The sequence below is a fragment of the Glossina fuscipes genome, unplaced genomic scaffold, assembly GCF_014805625.2.
Source record: "Glossina fuscipes isolate IAEA_lab_2018 unplaced genomic scaffold, Yale_Gfus_2 113, whole genome shotgun sequence".
Lineage (NCBI taxonomy): Eukaryota > Metazoa > Arthropoda > Insecta > Diptera > Glossinidae > Glossina > Glossina fuscipes.
Genome location: NW_023998456.1, coordinates 2,419,707 through 2,440,045, shown reverse-complemented (window position 1 = coordinate 2,440,045; position 20,339 = coordinate 2,419,707). Strand labels below are relative to the sequence as shown.

General features: G+C 35.5%; 1 protein-coding gene across 4 annotated transcripts in view; it reads left to right on the top strand.

Moving 5' to 3' along the window:
* LOC119639781 overlaps window positions 1–19,362 on the top strand; it is a 112,535-nt gene extending 93,173 nt beyond the window's left edge. For all 4 annotated transcript variants that reach the window (XM_038037437.1, XM_038037439.1, XM_038037440.1 and 1 more), the window contains exon 3: window positions 18,918–19,362. In XM_038037437.1, the coding sequence (XP_037893365.1) occupies window positions 18,918–19,156 (239 nt within the window). In that variant the 3' untranslated portion in view covers window positions 19,157–19,362. The remainder of the gene's footprint in view (window positions 1–18,917) is intronic.
* The last annotated feature ends 977 nt before the right edge of the window (window positions 19,363–20,339 follow it).

Sequence of the window (20,339 nt, the reverse complement as noted above, 5' to 3'; positions counted from 1 at the left end):
GTAGTGTAGCTTAGAAGACAACTTTAATGCGAAAACTTATGTACAAGTAAACAAAAGCGAAAATGGCAAATAAAAGAGTGCGAAGAAACCATAGGTGTTGCGCGCAGAATAGTGGGATTTAGTAACTTGTCGTAGTAACTCCATCTAGTTTATCACCGCTTCGTATTGCGTGTTTGAAAACGAAAGCTATGCCTTTAGTAGAGCAGATGTGATGGTTTTCAAGGAATCCGATAGAGACTTTGTATATGTTGATCTTTACGAATGATCCCGAATGGGTTAAAATTTCAACAAACTAGTTTACGTTGACTAAGACTTGCGAGAAGATAGTTCCTTGAGGAATTCCCGGTTGGGAAAATTGAAGCTGATAAAGAACAACTCCAGGCTTCTCTAGAGGCAAGCAGATCTCAACCCGGACTCCTTAGAACAAAATACAAAGAAAGTTTTAAATAACAGAAAGCAGATCGCAAAACAGCGACATATTCTACTGTAAATGTCTAAGTCCGGACATAGAGGTATTGCAATGTATGGATCGTTAAGATTGAAGTTTCCTTATGGAGCAATTAGTAGCCAAACTTTGCGAAGCGAACTTTGTTTTCAGGTCGGGGAATCAACCAACAATAGTGTAAATCTATAAAGTCACGTCCTCTTCGCATTGAAACATTCTTAGACTTTTTTAGATCTAATGTCAAAAAATTGAATGTTCATCGTAGCTTTGGATACGTTGTACCTCAAATTTTTTTATTGCTTTCTATTCATTATCCCTTAATGGACCAATGAAGCTAGTGCGCATATATCGAGAAGGGATGTAAAAGTCTGCTACGTTCTAGTGTATCTTTAAAGGACATAAAAACATATACTCTGTAGAGTATCGATCATATTAGAAAGCTAGATAAAAGTTGATCATGACGTCTACAACAGTTATGAGATGCAGCAAAACAACATTGAGCTTAGCAAGAATTATGCTTTAGTTGGTCGCAAATTTAAGCTTAGTGCGAAAGGATATAAAGGAGTTTAATATGCGAATTTTCATTTTTTGAGGCTCAATATTTTTTAGACAACTTAACTTTACATTTTTTAAATTCACATAAATTACAATTCAAAGATGTCTGCAATCTTTACCTTTGCACTTAGAGTCAACAGTTCTTAAGAAAGAGCAAAAAAAAGAAGAGAACCTTTTGTATTCACAGTCAGTTAATAAATTGTTAGGATACACTTTTAGGTAAACAAATTTTCATTTTCTTTTTTTCTCTGATTATTATATATATCTTTATTTCGATGTAACCTTAGAAAAAAAAACATCTTCATTTTCAAGGAATTTCTTAAAGTTTCCTCCTCTCATTTATTTATTCAGTTCTTCATTTTTTTTACACTCATCACCGAAGGATGAGAGGTATATTCATTTTGTCAAAACGTTTGCAATGCCCAGAAGGAAACATCAGCAACCGTACAAACTGCACATATTCTTGATCGACATCAAATTTTATATTGATTTAAGCATGTCCGTCTGTACGTCTGAGTAAGGTCTGTTATAAACATTCTTCGGGCCGGAAAATCAAACCTATTAACTTCACATTTGGCAGAAACATTGCAATTTCTTGCACACAGGTTGGTACTGAAAATGTGACCAATCGATCGAAGGACACGCCCACAGCACCACGTAAACTGAGAGCACCTCTGCCTTTCAAAAGGAACAAAAAATTGATTTTTTGCTCACTACTCCTAAATTATAGCAAATAAATGTAAAAAACATTGGACACATTCAATATATGGGTGATGTTGTAGCTTTTATGTGCGAAAGTGGAAAAAAATTGACCCCCAATTGACCCAATATTATGGTGGCGGTCTGTCCATCTGTGTGTTTGCACAACTTTGCGGTATTTGTGGTAAACGTTCTGCCGTTAGCGAAAATGAAGATACCGCCTACAAATTTGCAAATGAATTTGGAATTGATCTAAACGATTCAAAGGATACTCCTACAACGCCTACGCGCGCCTATACAACAAGAATTTTTATTTTGAAAATAGAAAAAATCAGCTGCGCCCGCTCCATATTCCAGAGCATGAACATTTTGTTTTTTTTGCTTTTTTTATCTTTGTTAGGAGACAACGGTGATTGGTACAAAAGATTCGGTCTCGACCGAATTTAATTTTCTTGCTTCTTTTCATTTAAGGTCGCATTAGAAGCTCTTTAAAGTAAGCTGTAATTACTAAACATTTACTCAACGTTAATCTCAGCGCGATAAAATAAGTTGAAGAGAAAAAGAAAAAAAAAAATTACCGCAAAACTTTGAAGAAGTTTTGGTTTTTCTGTTACTTTTTTTTTTATTTTTTTCTTCAATATTGCGGTGTCATTAGAGATTTTTACATACTAAGTAAAGTGAAAACTAAAGAAAAAAGAAATTAAAAAGAAAAAAAAAATACTTTAACCGCAATTTACGAAAGAGACTTTTAATGATGAGAAGCAGAAAACAGTTAGGTGTAAAGAAAATATTTTATAAATCACACACATTCGCAAGCGTTATGTACATATGTGCAGGCAAGAACGGCTGTAAATGCAGTAAACAGTCGTATGCGTTTGGGGTTTGTAGGTACGCTCAGGCGCGCACACACACACACCCCACACAACTACACACACAAACACACACACAAATGCCACAAAGTAATTGTTACGCTCCTTTGAAGAAAACTTCTTCGTTGACTCTTTAGCAAGCGGCATATAATTTAAATTTGGTCTTTCAACATTAAATACTTTCAACTTTCAAAAAAAAAAACAAAAAAGTTAAATAAGTATTCGAAAGTTATAGAAAGAAGTTAGGGCGTTTGTTTTCTAAGTAAATCAGATAAACATAACACATTTTAATGGCTCCTATGCTTGTATTGGCGTTCACCCAAACGAGCCCGGCAATCGGATAAAAAGTGTCGTGCGAATGTATGGAACATCGTTTATTACCCAAATGTATTCGGAAACATCTACTGAATTTGGTTACAGATGTTTGTCAGTCTAGCCTGTCTGTCCTGGCACTTTTGCATTCAACTTGTAGATCGTAAGTGCCGATTTATTATGATGGAATGATGGAACGATTTGTGGCGAGAATGTATTGCATTCAAATATTTGGATGGTCACTTCCCATCTATCGCTCTATTTTGAGGAAATCGTTATATTACACGATTACATAAGTTTGTGTAATGTTTTGCAATAGATGGTGTTAGATTCGCGTAACCTTAGCTGTACTATAGGCCGTTTGAAAACCGCAAGTTCGCAGATAATTAAAATAGAAAGTGCTACGGCACATATTTAATTGAGGCGAAAGTAACTGCTCTTCAAAAAAAAAAGGGAAAATTGAAAAGCTCGTGCTATTCATGTCGCAAATGCTTTATTAAAATCATCAGCACGCAGATTTTTTACTCGGCTCTGCCTTTGAAATGCCGATATGAAGGAACCATCTTCAACGAAATGATGATAAGGTCAATAAAACGGGCTGGGTAAGGCTGGAGGCAAATTTCATTTCATAGTGTGGCTACGGATAAACACTTTGGCCAAAAAGGTTGACCGAGCTAACGCGTAGCCAAGGAGTAAACGAAGAAAGATTATCAAGTCGGCACATCGTGTTCCAATCGCAATGCGGTAGGGCAAACTTTAATTATGATCGTAGATGTAGTGAGTGCTCGGGCGGTAAGGCCATACCACTTACTGCTCGAAGGCGCACACCCGCCAGGCTGCACCCAATTCCTACCCCGCTCTTCCTATCGTCACATATAGAACGTCCCCTAAGTGATTGGTTACATATACACACAAGCTTAACGCGCGTGGCCTATTGGTCATTCGGTGATGTTGCCTGTTCGTGTAACGATGGCGGCCAGAAAGAAGTGAAGAAAAAGGTACCTGATTGAATCACCTAATCTAATGTCTTACGTATAAGTGGATCATGAGCTGCTCCGACCGTTTTAAAGGAATTAATTCCAAGTTTCATTCCTTTCAACAACTACCGCGATTGAATGAGGAAACGCTCTCGTGTTTCATAATTGGAGCTAAAAAAGAATAAAAAGCTAACTAAACTAAATCTCTTTTCCATTCAAAAAACTCTTTATATGCGCCTCAAAGTCTAAATTGTTTCTTAATTCTCTGGAATAAGCAAAATGATATAAGGTATTTAAGGGTCGATCTGATCTACCTCTAATGGTTTGATTTCTTTTATTTTTTGCCTGGATGCGTAGATGCATAGTTTTCGAATCAAAACTGCTTCCTTGCTCCTATCCTGTTCTTATCACCAACAACAAAAAAAAAAAACGAATACGGGGCGATCTTCTTATAAAAAAATCCTTTCATTTACGTACAATTAAAATATGCTTCCGTTGGAGAAGCAACGGAAGATACATTTTTTCTTTATGTAAAAATTGCAAATATACAAAAACGGATACTCTATCTATTCATATAATTTTGAACCAAACAAATAGATAGCCTTGCTTTTACCCCTACTTTGCTGTTGTACTATTTCCCCATCAAATTTTCTTTCCATTTTCTGCAATGAAAAACTCCACTTTCAACCATTAGTTTAGAGAATTCTTTTTTATGTTTTTTTTTGCTTTTGTATTTAGGGGTTTGCTAACCGACTACTTTCCAAAGCCAACGTCTAATAATATTACATAAGATAGAACGTTTGAGTGTTTGGTTGGGAAAGGCAAAAAGATTTATTGATCGCAAACACGCCATGTGGGCTAAATGAATCAAATTGAACTTATGTGCTTTGTGTGCGTGTATAAGTTCGAAAAAGAAAAAAGCAAAAAGAAAAGGAAATAAACTATTTTTATTTAATTTGTATAATAAAATCTTTTTAATGCTGATTTTCCAACTTTTAATTAATTCATTTTAATTAAAATGCAATTAATTCAATCAAATCAATGAAAAAATTTATTATCGCAAAGAAACGAATTCTTCACATACACAGCATATTAAATAAAAATAATGAGATTACGATCACAATACAAAAGGACAACATTGAAATAATCATAAATATAATATCGCGGTTAAAATCTATTAAACAACTAATGCATTAATGCATAAGAATAAATAACAAATGAAAACAGTTTGGGTTACGATGATTATCCGATGAATGAAAAGTGAAGCAGTGATGATATCTCTGCTAACATGTGTCTTACACTGCAAGAACTGTACAATCCGAATCTGTACCTGTACCTGTACCTGCCCCCGCCTCAACAGGTCTTCATGGCGCACATTAACTATTGTATTGAAATCTTTTCCGGGCAATGGCTCATCATTTAACTTGGACAGGCTTGAAAGTATTGTTAACCGCAAAATATGTTTTGTTTGTAGCATCGCATTTACGGACCCCATCTACTCCTTCTTTCACGCTTTGTTGACATTCTCCTTTCCCAATTACTTTAAATTTAGATTGCTTAGCTATCTCTGCAAAATCATTCAAACTCGATCTGCCAGCTTTTTAATAGAACGACTACAGTTTTCAAGACCATATTAATATCACGTATTTCTAACTCTTCGCCTGAACAATCTTTTAACTGTCCGCGCAAGTCGATATTGGAATACCTTAATCGCCGAGTCTGGAATCTTTCGATGATTCCTTGTATACCTTCAGAAGAAAGTTGACCACATTGCTAAACATAGTTAAACACATATTTTGTTGCTGGTAACTATTGATTATTCCGAAGTTAAATTTATATTTACAGCCATCCAGTTTACTTGTATATGTTCACTTATGTTGTATAGTAGGCCCTATGGCTTTATAGTTATTTAATAAACAAGTAAATGAATAAATTCTCTTAAGTTCTCAAGGGGCGCTACCTATTGCAAATTTCCGAAAGATATCTTAGACAGTTAGTGAATTATGAAGGAAAATCTTCGAAAGTGTGTTAAGTAATATAAGCGTACGGCCACTTTTACAGCCGGACCAAATTTTTCATACCAATTTAGAACGACGAAATACTTAATTACACAGCGAGTTTTGTCGAAGAATTTTGAAAATTTAAATTTTTTCTCATATAATGACGTTTTGAAATAAGGCGTCATCCGGAGATTGGCCGAAAAAGTGAACCGATCCAACCCGCCTCTGGATCAAAACATATCGGTGTACGAAATTTCATCAAAAGATCTCAAAAATTGCGACCTGTAGGTTGAACACAAGCAAAGACATTGGACAGACGGACAGATCAGAAAATGATACTGAATCGATCGGTGAGTCCAGCTGGTCGTTCCGAGAGTTAGACGAAAGGGGATAGATAAGCTTAGAACGGAAGGATGGAAACACTTTTTAAACCGATCGGCATAATAAAAAACCCATCTATCCACACAAATCAAGTCGTTACGGGTGTTGCGCACAGCCCCAGAAACTTAATAAACTTTTGCACCACAAGTGTTGTAATGCGTTGAAAGCGTAATAACATTTAATAATTCACTCAGAGGTGATACCAATTCAAACGATATTCTCACTACGCCAAGTTCAAGCTACATACAGAACACTTTAAAATCTTCTTGGCAGCTTTGTTGAATCTTCGAAGAAATGTGTGATCTGGCTTTGCTTTATTTATTTATTTTTTTTTTGTTCTTTTCGATCATTATTCTCATAGCTTATGTCATTTTAACCATTATTTCCGATCTCATTTTCATCACTCGTCGCAAAACGAGATAAAAATAGCTCGAGTGGGTATCAACTTCAATCACTAAACACACTAAATACATATTCGTTGGAACAGAAGCTTTTGAATCAGATCCTCTAGATATTTTTTAATGGCCGGTGGTATCTTTGATGATGTCCTGCTGCCTTTAAAAATTAATAGCAATAACGGTAGGAAAATGATATATTTATCTTCTCTTAAACCTTCGCACAATGTTCCGTACATTGACTTCAATCTCACTGCCCTCCCACTCACACAAAACGAGACACTTTCGAAAGTAAAGCATAATTTTCCTTTGACTTTTAATTAATTAGTAATAGTTTGTGCTCTACTAAAAATTACAAACTTGTCTCGAATAGATGAAGTGACGCCATGTAAAGTTAATTACATTTCATTGATGCATCAACTCTCCTACCAATCCTTATAGCTTGCCAAGTGTTCTTAAAGACCCGAATTTCAACTAATTAAATACTTTGAAGGCAGTAAGACTGCACTGGTATGAGTTTATTCTCAATTGAAATCATTTTTGAAAAATTTAAAGGGTATAACACAATGGTTTGAAATTCACTGTTTGTTTTATTAACAAAATTCTCTCATCACTCAAATGTGCCAATGTATGGTTTCCTTTTTTCCAGAAATGTGATTGCATTTACAATTTTTATTAATTAAAGTCGTTTTAAATATAAAGTAATTACAACCTTTGAAAGTTGACTGGTCACCTTAACGCTGACTGCAACTTTAATGTGACGGCATTTTTTGTGAAAACGTTCGCAACCTACAGAGAGAAGGGAGTAAAGTTTATTAATCGCTGAGGGACCCTAGACGTGTCCACCAATTCGTCCGTCTGGCTCTTCACCTGTGTGATATCTGTAGTAAATGTATACCGGTTGTGTAAATATTAAGGCGCCGGTTATAAATTTGTTAAAAACTTTAGTTCTTCCACGCAAATTGCCATTGGCCATGGAACAAATTGCTCAAAGGACATGCCCACAATACGACTTTATCTTGCAAGCACTATATACACCGCAAAAAACTCTTCCCTTCATTGCCTATGAAATGTGACGGATACAACGATAAAAACTTCTGGGTATATTCTAGGAGTCATTCCGCACCACGTGCTCAAAGAAGCAAGGTCTCGACCACTTCTAGGTCTGTCATAGACTATCGAAATTTCATTATTTTTTATTTATTTATTTTTTAAAATAATAGTAATGGACACAAACGATTCCACTAGAGCCGAATATGATTTAGTTTACTGCCTACGTTGCAAAGGTTCTTAGAGTGTATAAATGGCCTGCTTCGACGTCAGTAACAATTTAGAAATTTTTACTTCGACTTAAATGAAATTTTTGTGCTTTTACTCACAAGATATTCCGAAGCAGCGGTAGTGTACTTTAAGCACTTTTATGACTTTTTGTAACATGTAAATAATAATTTCGGACAGTTAAAAAATGATGTCGCAAACGATGATTTTGTTGTTTTAAATATAAATCGTAATTTCGAACAGAGAGGAAATGATTTTAATGAAAAAGTGATAATATAAAGGTTATGCGTTACGTAACACATTTAACGATCGCGCATCATTACTCCTATCGTTTATCTTTAGGCAAATTTAAGCCCTTTTCAAATTCCAGTTCATTTTGTGACACCCTCTCTATTTAACAACACAAAGTATCCCGATCCTTTTTCCAAACAAGAGCAATTTTGCCAGTAAACGGATAGAAGACGTGCTTTAAATTAAAATTTTTTATTTATTTCATTGATATTTTGCCAGCGACTCGAAGAGCAAAATTAACTTTTAGCTAAAAGCGAAATCTGAGAAAATTTATAACAGATTTTTCATAAAGTTTTCTGCGTTAATTGTTGTTTTAAAGTAAAGTTTGCTAACTTTTGCCTTTAGCGTACATTACTGCATAAAGATTTGCGTCGCTTCAACTTATAAAATAAAAACAGGAAAATGCAGAAAACTTTCGACATAACATATTTTAATAACAAAAATTTGCAGAAACAGAAATGCAGCACTAAATGACTAAATGCGCCGATTTGATCGGTGTCAACCACTGTTACTGAGGCAATGTAATGACTGAATGTATAGGCGTCGCTAGCTAAACACGATACTTGTAAAGCACAATTTCGTTGCTAGACGGTACAAATTGCCTTAACTTACATTACTTTAAGGTATCTGATGGCGCGGTTTCGCCACAAATTTTCTGTACAACGCGGAGAACATCTTTTTTCACTTATATGATATTTAAGCTTAAAGTGTATGATTTTAACGGGTGCTGGCTTGTCTTTTGGCGGGCGATATGCGAAAAGTCAATGTACACAACGGTTAGATGCGATGGTTTCGACCTTTCTCTACATGAAATAACAGTTTTCCATTCAGTGTTATTGAATTATTCAGAGTATACCGACACTGGTCACGGAAAACTCAAAATTGCATTTTCCACAGCCCATTCTTTCCCTTGTTTCAGCACTTTTAGAAGATTATGGTGATGCGGCTAATTTTGATGTTAATGACGAAGTAGGATCAAAAAAGTTCGAAGATAATGGATTGCAAGACTTATTGGACTAAAATCCAGCTCAAACTCTCAGAGAACTTTCGAACAGCTTAACAGTTGATGATTCTACCATTTCTAGACGTTTACATGCGATGGAAAAGATCCACAGGGAGGGAAAATGGCTACCGCACGAATTGACTGTAAATGCCATTTATGACCATTTCCAAGTCGCGGTTTCATTTCTTGTCTTGTGGGAAAAAAGAAAGAGTTTCCGGAATCGACATCAGTTGAACGAATTGAACGATGTATTGTTGCGAAAAAGACCAGCAATCGCGGTTGATAGACGTAAAGCCGTCCTCTTGAATGGCAATGCTCGGCCATAGATTGCAAAAGTTTTCAAGGATGCAGTTAGTAAGGGGAGCTCTGCAACACCCAGCGTACTCGCCATACATAGCGTCCTCTGGTTGCACTTGTTGGGGTTGAAGCAACATAGCTTCACTGGCACGCGATTTCAACTTGTGATTGCCATGTTGCCAGGAAGATGAGAAAACGTTTTAGAGAATGAGTCTTTTTCAAGTGAAAAAATGATTAAAATATTTGCACGCTTCTGATATATGATATTTTTGTTTGGATTAAATAATACAAAAATTTTGTATAACACGGTTTTGTTGTAGCACGGTACAAAGTAACCTTGTTAGACGGTGAAAGTCTGTTCATTCTGCCAGAAGAATACCGGGAATTGTGGCATTTATCTCATTTCAAGCGATAGTCTTACGCTAACATTCAATCCACTCGTCGAGGTCTCCCATAAGAAGAGTTTTCTATGGTTTGAACATCTCTGTACCGTGCGTGATCAATGCTTCATATTCATTGAAAAGGTACGTTAACCGAATTCGATGCCTGATGGTGAGTCTTGGTGGTGTTCGTTCCTTCACGTAGCGAATAGAGTTTGCTGAGAATAAGATTAACTGTCACGGATTTGATAGCAGAACTTGCGCAGGAACGCATTCATAAGAGTTTTTAATATTTCGTAATAGTTTTTCAAATCCATTATTTCGAATTAAGTTTGATGAACGACCCAAGAAGGTGATCAACCATTTTTGAATGATCTTTTAAAGGTTTTGTTCCTTAAATTGAACTTGACTTTGATAAGCTGCCTCGTTGTCCATTTGAAACTGGTTATTACACTTCATTGACAAGTCGAAAATAGAATTGTTTTCACAACAAAGATTAAATGCGGAATGATTTTCAAAGAGGATTTTTTTTTGACAGATTGTGCATATGGTACTGCAGATAGGGTATAGTGCTTTTGTGATTTGATTTCGAAAATTTATCAATGTCCCCTGCTGCATATATGCTGCTCGAAGTTGTTAGATATTGCATCGATTTAGTTACATCCGTCCATCCGTACGATATTCTTTGTGCATATTCTACGTTATGTCGCGATATACACTTTTATTTTTTCTTTAAACTAGGTTAGCAGTAGCACGAAAACCAACAACAACAATTACAAAAACAACAACTTTTACAATATTTACAACATCTCGATAATAAGTAATGCAGGAGATTGTAACGGTTGTTGCAAAACACATTATTTATGCGTTATATGTTTGTGCCTCGTAAGCCATTAAGGTATTAAGGCATTGCTAAACTATACAAAGCGTAAAAAATGCTATTATGCGAAAAGGAAATATGTGAAAAGTATTCTCTACTTTGTAGAGAGCCTGAAAAATTCCTCTTCTTTAGACGGAAAAGAAAAAAACGAGCACAAAATAAATGTATTTACGTAAGAAGATGAAAGAAAGGAAAACAAAAATCTAAATAATTTTCTTTTCCCCCGGACTTTTACTTTAGCAAATTGCATGAATGTGTTTATTTATTATTTAAATCGTTAGTCGTCATTTTTAAGTATTTTCTTTAATGTTCGTTCAATTTTCGCATCATTTTATTTTTCGCTAAATTTTCAGTCAATAAATCAATTCGCCCGTGGCATCCTGTAAGGGTATGAGTGTCATTTTCTGTTCGGTGTTTCGTTTATCTATTATCAGTTTTATTATTTTATCGTAAATGTTTGCTTCAGTTGCTCACCAGTTCGAAACACTGTAAAATTGAGTATTCAAGAGTGAAAAGCGAATTATTGTAAAAATTGGCGAAGAGAAAAAATATTTTAATTAAATTAAAACCAATTTACATTTAAATATTGATTAAGGGTAAATCGATGACGTGTCGTTACATGCGTTAAATATTGTAAATGAATTTTCACCCAATTTTATATGCGTGAAATCTGACACATGTGGGCGCTTATTTTGCTGCCCGTTAACGATTAACATATAAACATATTTAAAAAAGAAAAAACTTTTTCCACATTTTTACAAAATGACTGACGGAAGAGGAAATTACGATAAAATTTTATGTAAAAATTTTTCTCGAGTCATTAAGATACCTGCGTGGTATCACCAATTTACGTTCTTTATAATAATTTCCGTGCTAATGAAAGATGCTTGCATGTATTTTGATCATTGTTTTCATTTGTTGAGAAAAATTGGTACAATATACATTAATCACCGCTTTCTAGAATTATTGCCCATCTTTCTAGCAACATGGTGATAACGTGTCAAAAGAACAATATTGGTTTGGCAGTAATCCAGTCAGTCATCCACCCATTTTTAGTGCACTTTTCAGCGTTTTGAAGACCCGCGCCAGCCAAGCCATGCTAACGATAACCAGAGAGTGCTACGTCTAATGGCCCCGAATATTCCGTTTCAGTGTCGACGTGGATGGCTCTCTTGGACTAACCCATGACTTTTTGCGCTTGGCTATATCGTAGTAGAACCATTTTTCATCGTCAGCCACAACACGTTACAGGGAGCCCTTTTTTTTGCCTGTCAAGAAATAAAACCGCGATATTGAAATAACAAAAGTAAGGAATGTGTGTGAAAATGCCATTTTCAGCGTTCCATGTTTAGCACCTTTACCCTTCAAATAACTTAATAATACTAACTGAAAAGCTATCATTTTATGTAGAGAAATGTCAAAATCATTAAATTCAATCGTTTTGCATATTGGTCCTCCAAACTGCTTTATCATTCCCACCAGTATATGTCACTGACCAAACTACATGCAAGCACATAATATTAATGCCCATGAGTGTGCCGATTGTATGCCATCCCTAAGGCTCTTCACCATCCCGCCACGCTAAGCGATGAATTCTAGAGGCAGATGGAAATAATGGTGTCCCTTCCAGAGTATCCTTTATATAAAAAAGAGAACGAGATATAAAGGTTGTTGACTGCAGTCTAGTGCGTGTGTGTCCCATCGGTAAGTGTAATGTCTTTACCAACTGAGCACTCACTATAGCTGCAATCGAAGGAAACTCTATCGCACCGCTAGCTAAGTATTCGCGGTTCTTACCTCTTCGACTACTTATGACGACAATGTATTACGAGAGCAAACAAACACGACATTTTTTAACAATTTCTCAGTACTACACTGTAATTACAACAAGGTTTTGATTGACTATATCATTTTTACTCAACTCAGTTGATGAAGAAAATCAAAACACCCAAACATAAAAAATGCTCTCTCTTTTTATTCGAAGGATAAAGCCTTTCTAACCTATTTACGGTTTAGATTCTTTTGCTTTTCCATTATTATAGTTGTTTTAGCAAAGCGAATGGAAGGAGCAAACTGAACTATCACATTACCATTTTCTCTATGTAAAGACGCAGCTCATTGCTAACTTCCCGATCGTCTTACGAAGTTTTCATTACAGTACACACATTGCATTATCATTTTCTACTTACCAACATTAGCCCGATTAATACTAAGCACACGGATGATTCCGTCCATATATATACACATATGTGGCGAAGATTATACACAACAAATAGAAAGAGAAAGTATGCTAACTTTTCGATTTTCATAAAAATCAATCTTTTCGATTTATGTATTTGGTCCTCTACATTATCCTGGAAACGAGTACCCATAGAAGTAGTTTCTCAGACAAAGCTTTGCATGTACAGAAACCGAAACTCAATTTGACTATTCATGCCACTCGCAGCTATAATTCGCTTTATTTCTTTAACTGCAAGGCATTAAGTGAAAAGACTTAACCTAGCTCCAATTAAGGAGAGGCCTTTAGCTACGAAATTAGGGCGTACAAATAAGAATACACAATAGAAAAAATCGATGTCCTCATCTAGCTCCATCACTATAGTGATGGATTATACCGATTGAGAGTGCACCACATAAACAATTGTTTACCAAGTTGGCGGAACACATCGCAATAACAATTTAAATTTTAGTGTAAAAAATGATGTCGACAGTACACGGATCTTAAATAGGGCACTTTTAATGGAACCAACCGTATGTGATAAGGAGACTAGCTTATATATCTCATCTCTCTGCACACAAGTGGGTTAATAGTCATCATAGCCATAGTCAAACGCGTATTGGTTAAGTTTTATAAAAAGGTTATTCGTTGTCGGCCGGATAGAAACATTAAATTTAGTCTCGCTTAATGGGAAAGGCGAGTTAGTGGCACCATTTATCGACTTTGTCGTAAAGGCAATGTCTAGGACAAGCCTATTTTCTCAATTGATGGTAAAGATGTAAGTAGTAGCCTGTACCCATCCGGATCCCAGCCGAAATTTTTAAGCGTAAAAAGCAGAAACTGCAAGTATTGAATAGAATTAAGATTGCAGCGTTAAGATGGTGACCGTTATTTCAGTATTCGTTCTGCTAAGCTACCTTAAAGCATTTTCATCACATATAGGCAATCACATTCCCATGGCCAGTACTTAATAATGCCAAACACAGATCTAGCCTTATTCACCGGATGTTTAATATGTGAATTGAACCGGAATATATGATCGAAGGTGGGACATATAGATTAAGAATTGAGTCTACATTCTCCAACCTGAGTGAATCAAATCAAAATATTCCGTTAGGAACGAGCTTCTCCTTCAAAACGACGGCTTCTTACATTGCTTTTGATTTAAAATCTTGAAAATGAATGAGCACTGCGTCACTAAATTATTTGAATCAGCTTGGAGGAGACGTGCCTGATATTCCGAATTGAAGGACGCGGGCAGTTTGACGTCATCAGCGTACATTAAAATATGAGAAAATTTGATGAGAATATTTTGTCTCCAAACTGATTGCATTTGGTGTCAATAGCACTTTCACTCAATTCACATCGAAGTGCATGAACAACCGAGCGATAAAAGCTGCAATCGACGGATATTCTTCAAATAAATTCTATTTAAACGCAGAGACCCCTTAGAACTCTATTCTTTCCACTTCCTTTTTCCTTGCGTTCGTTAACGACTTCCTGTGCATAGTGGAGAATCCTGTGCATTGGTTCGCAGACAGTAGCCTTGTGTCATTCGTTTCCCTTCAGTGTGAGATCATGCAGCAACGAATAACAGGACAGACGATGCAGGATGAATGAGACGCTAAGTCCGAACTTCATGAAAATGTCAGAATGTTGCCGGGTAAATAGGACAAGCTTTACAGCCACAAGCACTCAAAGGCTCGAGTGCTAGTGGGGCTTGAGCATAGGCGTAACGTGAGCTGCATTGCGCTTATCTGAAGATACATTCAGTATTGGCCTCCGGTGGCCTCCGACTAAAATTACGGGCTCCAGCTGGCGAAAAGAGCGAACAAGACTGTTCATAATCTCTTATTAAATGTTAAGCAAAATTTTAATTGTTTTAATTCGTTGCCTTCCTTTAGGAGCTATAAATCTAAATGTTTTGATGCAGAATATACGGCTCACTCGGAGACAAAAGTTTGGCGATCATTTTATTTTATATAAAGCTCGAAGCTATTACTTAGTTTTTATGCAATTTTTTCAAAAAAAAAAAGAAAAAACTTTAATTTGTAAAATAATTTGCTTAATAACATGTGTACGCAACTTGCTCTCACCGGCATTTGCTTTGTCTTTTCATTCGCATGCTATGCGACTAATTATTCATTGTTATTCTATTTGAATATTTTAATGTGTGAAAATTGTCTTCTCCTCTCTCTCTCTCTCTCTCTCTCTCTCTCTCTCTGTCTGTCTCTTTCTCTCTCTCTGTCTCTTTTGCTTTGTATTCATTGAAATAATTTTGGTATTTATTGCAGTAGAAAGAAACTTAAGGTTCTGAAAGGTATAATTTTGAAATATGTTGGTTTGGCTTAAATATTTATCTAAAGATGAAAATAAAAAGCAATTCATACGTAAAGAAAATGTCAAAAAAAGAAAAAATGTGAAAAACTAGAACATACGTTTACCTAAGGTATACATGTACGTTGGACTACGTAAGAGCTACGTAAGTACGTATGAATGAACTGACAAAACTGATCACGTTGGTGTTTTCATCTTTTTGGGAAAAGTGTCAACTTTTCGTACGCCAAATAGAGGAAAAAAAACTTAAAAAGTAACGAGCTATATATGAATGGAAGGTTGCTTCGCAAGCACTTGCAAACGTACCTATGTCATTCGGCCTATCATAACGTAAAGCACAACCCTGGTGACAAACGTTGGCTTATAATGTTCTTGACCTACATGACAGTGAGAACAAAAAAAAAAAAAATATAAACGAAAAACTATGGAATGCATGCATGTTTGTGCATATACGTGTTATATGCTTGTGTGTCTGTGTGTGTGTCTCTGTGTGTGTGTGAGTGTGTGAGAGAATTTTTGGGTTGTATTTCACTTTTCACATATTTTTACGCATTTTTTCATATGCATTTAAATATTTTAGTGTAGGGCAGGCAGGTTGAGCAAACATGTGTTTTGTTCTTGCTTCTGCTGTTTTCGTTTTTTTTTTTTTCTTGTCTCTCGTTATATCAACTTTTTTATTTAAAGCGCATACAATTTCACATTTTAACATTTGTGTACACATAGAGAAAGAGATGAAAAGAATGATAAATGTTTTGGTGTAAATACACATGCATGCATCATGCATGCCTGCAAGCGAAGGCATTCAATTTCCATAAGAGTGTCATTGTGTCAAGTGTGTGATAAGCTGGCAGTGGATTCACTTAATGTTTATTTGCAGAGTTATAGCTTACTTTTATGTACGCATGTTTGCATCCATATTCATGTAAACTCAGCGCATGCTAAACGCATGCGGAAGTAAAATTATACTTGTTTTGCATAAATGTAAAACAATGCCTGAGCAAGATTTTTATTATTCTAACGACGACCGTGTTATACTAACGTCGTCAAAGCATAAGTAACGCTCATAACCCAATCCGCTTTAGAAAATATGCACTTTTCTAAGAGATGTCTATGCAAAATTGTGCAGTGTGGACTCTGATACACAGCTACGCTTTGACATATCACATATAACTTAAATTTTCATCTAGAAATTAAACTTGAAAACAGACGTAATCAGACATGAAATATGTCAGCGATAGTTAAGCAATTGAAAAGGAGAAGAAGAAGAAGAAGAAGGAAGGGAAAAAAAAGGCTGAAAACAAAAAGGAAATTTCCATTACTTACCACAGAAATTTGTTATATACTAAGCAAAAAACATATATATATATATAGAAGTATATATAAAAAAGTTATACGCGCTAGCATTCGCAATTAGCCAACGGACATGCTCCTTACAAAAAATATCTGCGTTGCTATAACAGCATGGCCGTTGTATTCCACTTGATGGGTAATTAAGACTTCCCTTCATCTCCAATTATTTTCTGAAATGATCTAAGCTTGTCTATCTATCTTGTCCGTCTGATGCCTGTTCAGGTATTTTTGTATTCCATCTACAGATCGCAATTTTTGAGATATTTTGATAAAATTTGGTACAGTGACGCGTTTTGGCCCAAGGCCGAGCTCACTCCTCGTATAACGCCTTATTTTGAAAAGTCGTTAAACTAGTTGCGCAAAAATACGTTGACATTCTAAATTGCTATGGAAAATTTGGTTTAGCTGGCAGAGTTTTTTGAACCCCTTCTCACATAACTGTTCCGACGAAAGCCGAATTTGTATATGGTAAAAAGATCTAATTTTCAATATTTCATGTGAACAATTGGTTCGTAATAGTAAATGGAGAAAGAAGCCAACCTTACCGAATTTGGGTTAGTGAGATCTATTTTTTGGATACCACCGCATAAAAGGATTGTTAAGAAATGTGAACTCTTATATGCCAAATTGATCCAATTAGTCTTAGTCTCAGTTTTCTGATGAAAATTTAACATAAAAATTAAGTGGACCAACGGTATGTCTACTTTTTGGACCCTATTCCTTATAAAATTTCTCCTGTGTAAGTGAGTGAGTATTCGAATGCATATAAATTTTTGGCAACCTCCATAGCTCAGTCTTTGAGAAGATATTCCTTTGAGCTGCAACAATCTTTCAGCATTAAAATTTTTACCATCTCATCGAGTCGCAGTAGTCAAGAAGTTACGTTCCCATTTAACTTTCAAAAAGCCTTCTATTTTTCGTCGAAAGTTCGGAAACTTTTCAAATACTTTACCTTAAGTTATTCTGCGTATCTTAGCTACACCTCGCGAATGCCTGAGCAGCACCACCAGTGTTAGTGATGACATTTATGTTCGCGTCAAAATTACGAAGTGATGTCCTCGTGTATGTCATGCTTAAAATGTGATAATCTCACTAGAGCGAAAGAAATCATTTAGAAGAAGAAGTGGACAAATGCAGTTAAGCCCGTTAATGGTCTTCTATGTTTATGATAATGGAAAGACAAAATTAGCATAGCTTGATTTTTAGGTCCTTCGCAGGACAAACAAACCGTAGATAAAAAATTCGCCTTAAGTTAAACATAACGATACTATTATCGATGCCTATGCGTCGATCTCATGCAAGAAATTTCGTTTTTTCTTCTCTTCTATTCTGTCCGTCAACGGAAAAAGCAACTTCAAGAAACAGAAGGACTCGCGCCTTCGTTAGAAGGAAGTTTCAGGCACTTCACAAGGTATATGTTGCTACGAAATGCTTTTCTTGATATGGCTCGTATCACTAGGCCATGTGGTTTTATTTGCAATGAATTTCTTTAAGGATGGGGTAATTTACAGTTTACTTAGTTTGGCAGCATTCTCAACTTGGACTTTCTTTTCGACTCAAATGTTATTTTCCGACTAACTCATTCTGTTCAAATAGACTGCTTATATAAGCAACTTATCATAATTGATCTGTTTTCCGCTAATCTTCTTCGTCGGCGGGCAGATGCATTACGCGCCACGAATTTGCGTTTGGTTTTTCCTTCTCTCGGAAATTTATTTTCTGTGAAAATCAGCTAATTGGAATGATACTAGATGTGGGATAACCGTAATAATATATATTCTTGATTAGCATTAAACTATCCTCCAATCGTTCGGTATGAACGGGGCCAAATTTTGTTAAGCCAGAAAGACGAAGTCTTACACAAGATATAGTTAAGAAGTTGGCCTTTGTTTGCCCTGTTCATGCCAGCGGTATTATTATCTTGCATTTTCCTTGCAATTGGATAGAGTTAGATCTGGGCCTGGTCGATTCAGAAGCTCTCGGCATCTTTTTTAAAAGAGATAATAATCTATGCCGCAAAAGCCACGAAGAGAATCAATTTATTAGAAAGTAGGTTTATTGAACTTCCTCTTCCCACGCTCCTTAAAAATTGACGATATGTGTGCAGGTATGTGGGTTGAACGATATGAGGGTTATTTCTCAAATCAAACATTAAAGATTTATAAAAACCTTACCAAATAATTCAGTGAAAATAAAAAAAAAAAGTTATTAATTTTTTCGAACAATTTTTCGATTCTGTTCTCCCCATAGAGCTTTGCGATGCTGCTAGAAAAATCCAAGCTACTTTTCGTGGTCATTTAACTCGCAAATTGGTTAAAGACGATGACGATGCTATACCAGAAGATGTTGATATACAAGAGATCACTAAGAAGGTGGCCGAGGAATTGGATATTGATTTAAGTGATCCCGAATTAAATAAGGCAGCCACCAAGATTCAGGCCTCATTCCGGGGTCACAAGATTCGTAAGGATATTACACCAGTTGAATAAAAAACATAAAACCCACGCAAAACACACACAACAACAAAAAAACAAAAAAAAAAAAAAAAAAACAAAAGAAAAAAACAATAGAAATCCTTTCAGATACACTTATTAATTGAGACTCATTGGCGGTTGGGCGGAAGACGGAAAAGAGAGGGAGCTGAAAAAATGAAGAGCGCAGTAAAACTAAAATATAAATTTAAAAGTATTTAAAAGTAAAAACAAGTTTAAACTATAAAAAAACAAAAGTAATAATAATAAAATAAAAAGAATATATTAAATAAACTGAAAATTGAACAGTCCATGGGAAAAAATGAATTTTGATGAAAAATCACAATCACAATCATAATACAAAAACACGAATTCACGAATTCAATTTAGCAGCTTATATATACAATGGATATTTTTAATTGATGACCATTCTGTTTTTTCGTTATTTAGCTTTTTATTTTACTAATTTTTTTTTTTTTTTTTTTTTTTTTTTAGTATAGAAAAACCTCTGTCATAGTTTAAGGAAAAAAGCTTTAATACGTATAAATTTTATATCCGCCATCAAAGAGTGCATACATATATAGTGAGCTTGGACTCCCTTTTCGATATTTAATTGTCAGGCTCGAAGAATTCGCAAATATTCTCGAGTCCTTTCACTTCTTTCCTCGCTTTATAGTGTCAAGATCTCGCGTAGATTGAGATACAAAATTGGAACTTGTCCTAAGTGCATTAACTTAACGCTACAATACGCCCACAAGAAATGGAAAAGTAAAGATCGTATACGTTCGTCTGTCCGTTAAAATTGTTAAGCATTGAGTTGAGAAACTGATCTGATAGTATGTTAGCTGATCTCAACCTTTCAAAGTGCGCAGACTGTGACTGCGCTTCAAAATTGTTGAGATTAAGTTGAGAAATTGATCTTAGCCTCTCCTCAAAGGTCACATACGTTCTTCTATTCGATGACATTGTTACGGATTGAGTTAAGAAACTGATCTTAGTCTCTTAGTTGCTCTCGACCTTCAAAAGTCGCTTACGTTCGGCTGTCCGTTAAAATTGTTAAGGATTGAGTCGAGAAACTGATCTTAACCGCTTAGATTAACAAATGCGACTCTTACTAAAGACGAAAACCATCAAAGTCAGATCTGTTCTTCTTAAAATTCTCCTTGGTTAAAATAGAAAATTGAAACTTACGATAGAAAGC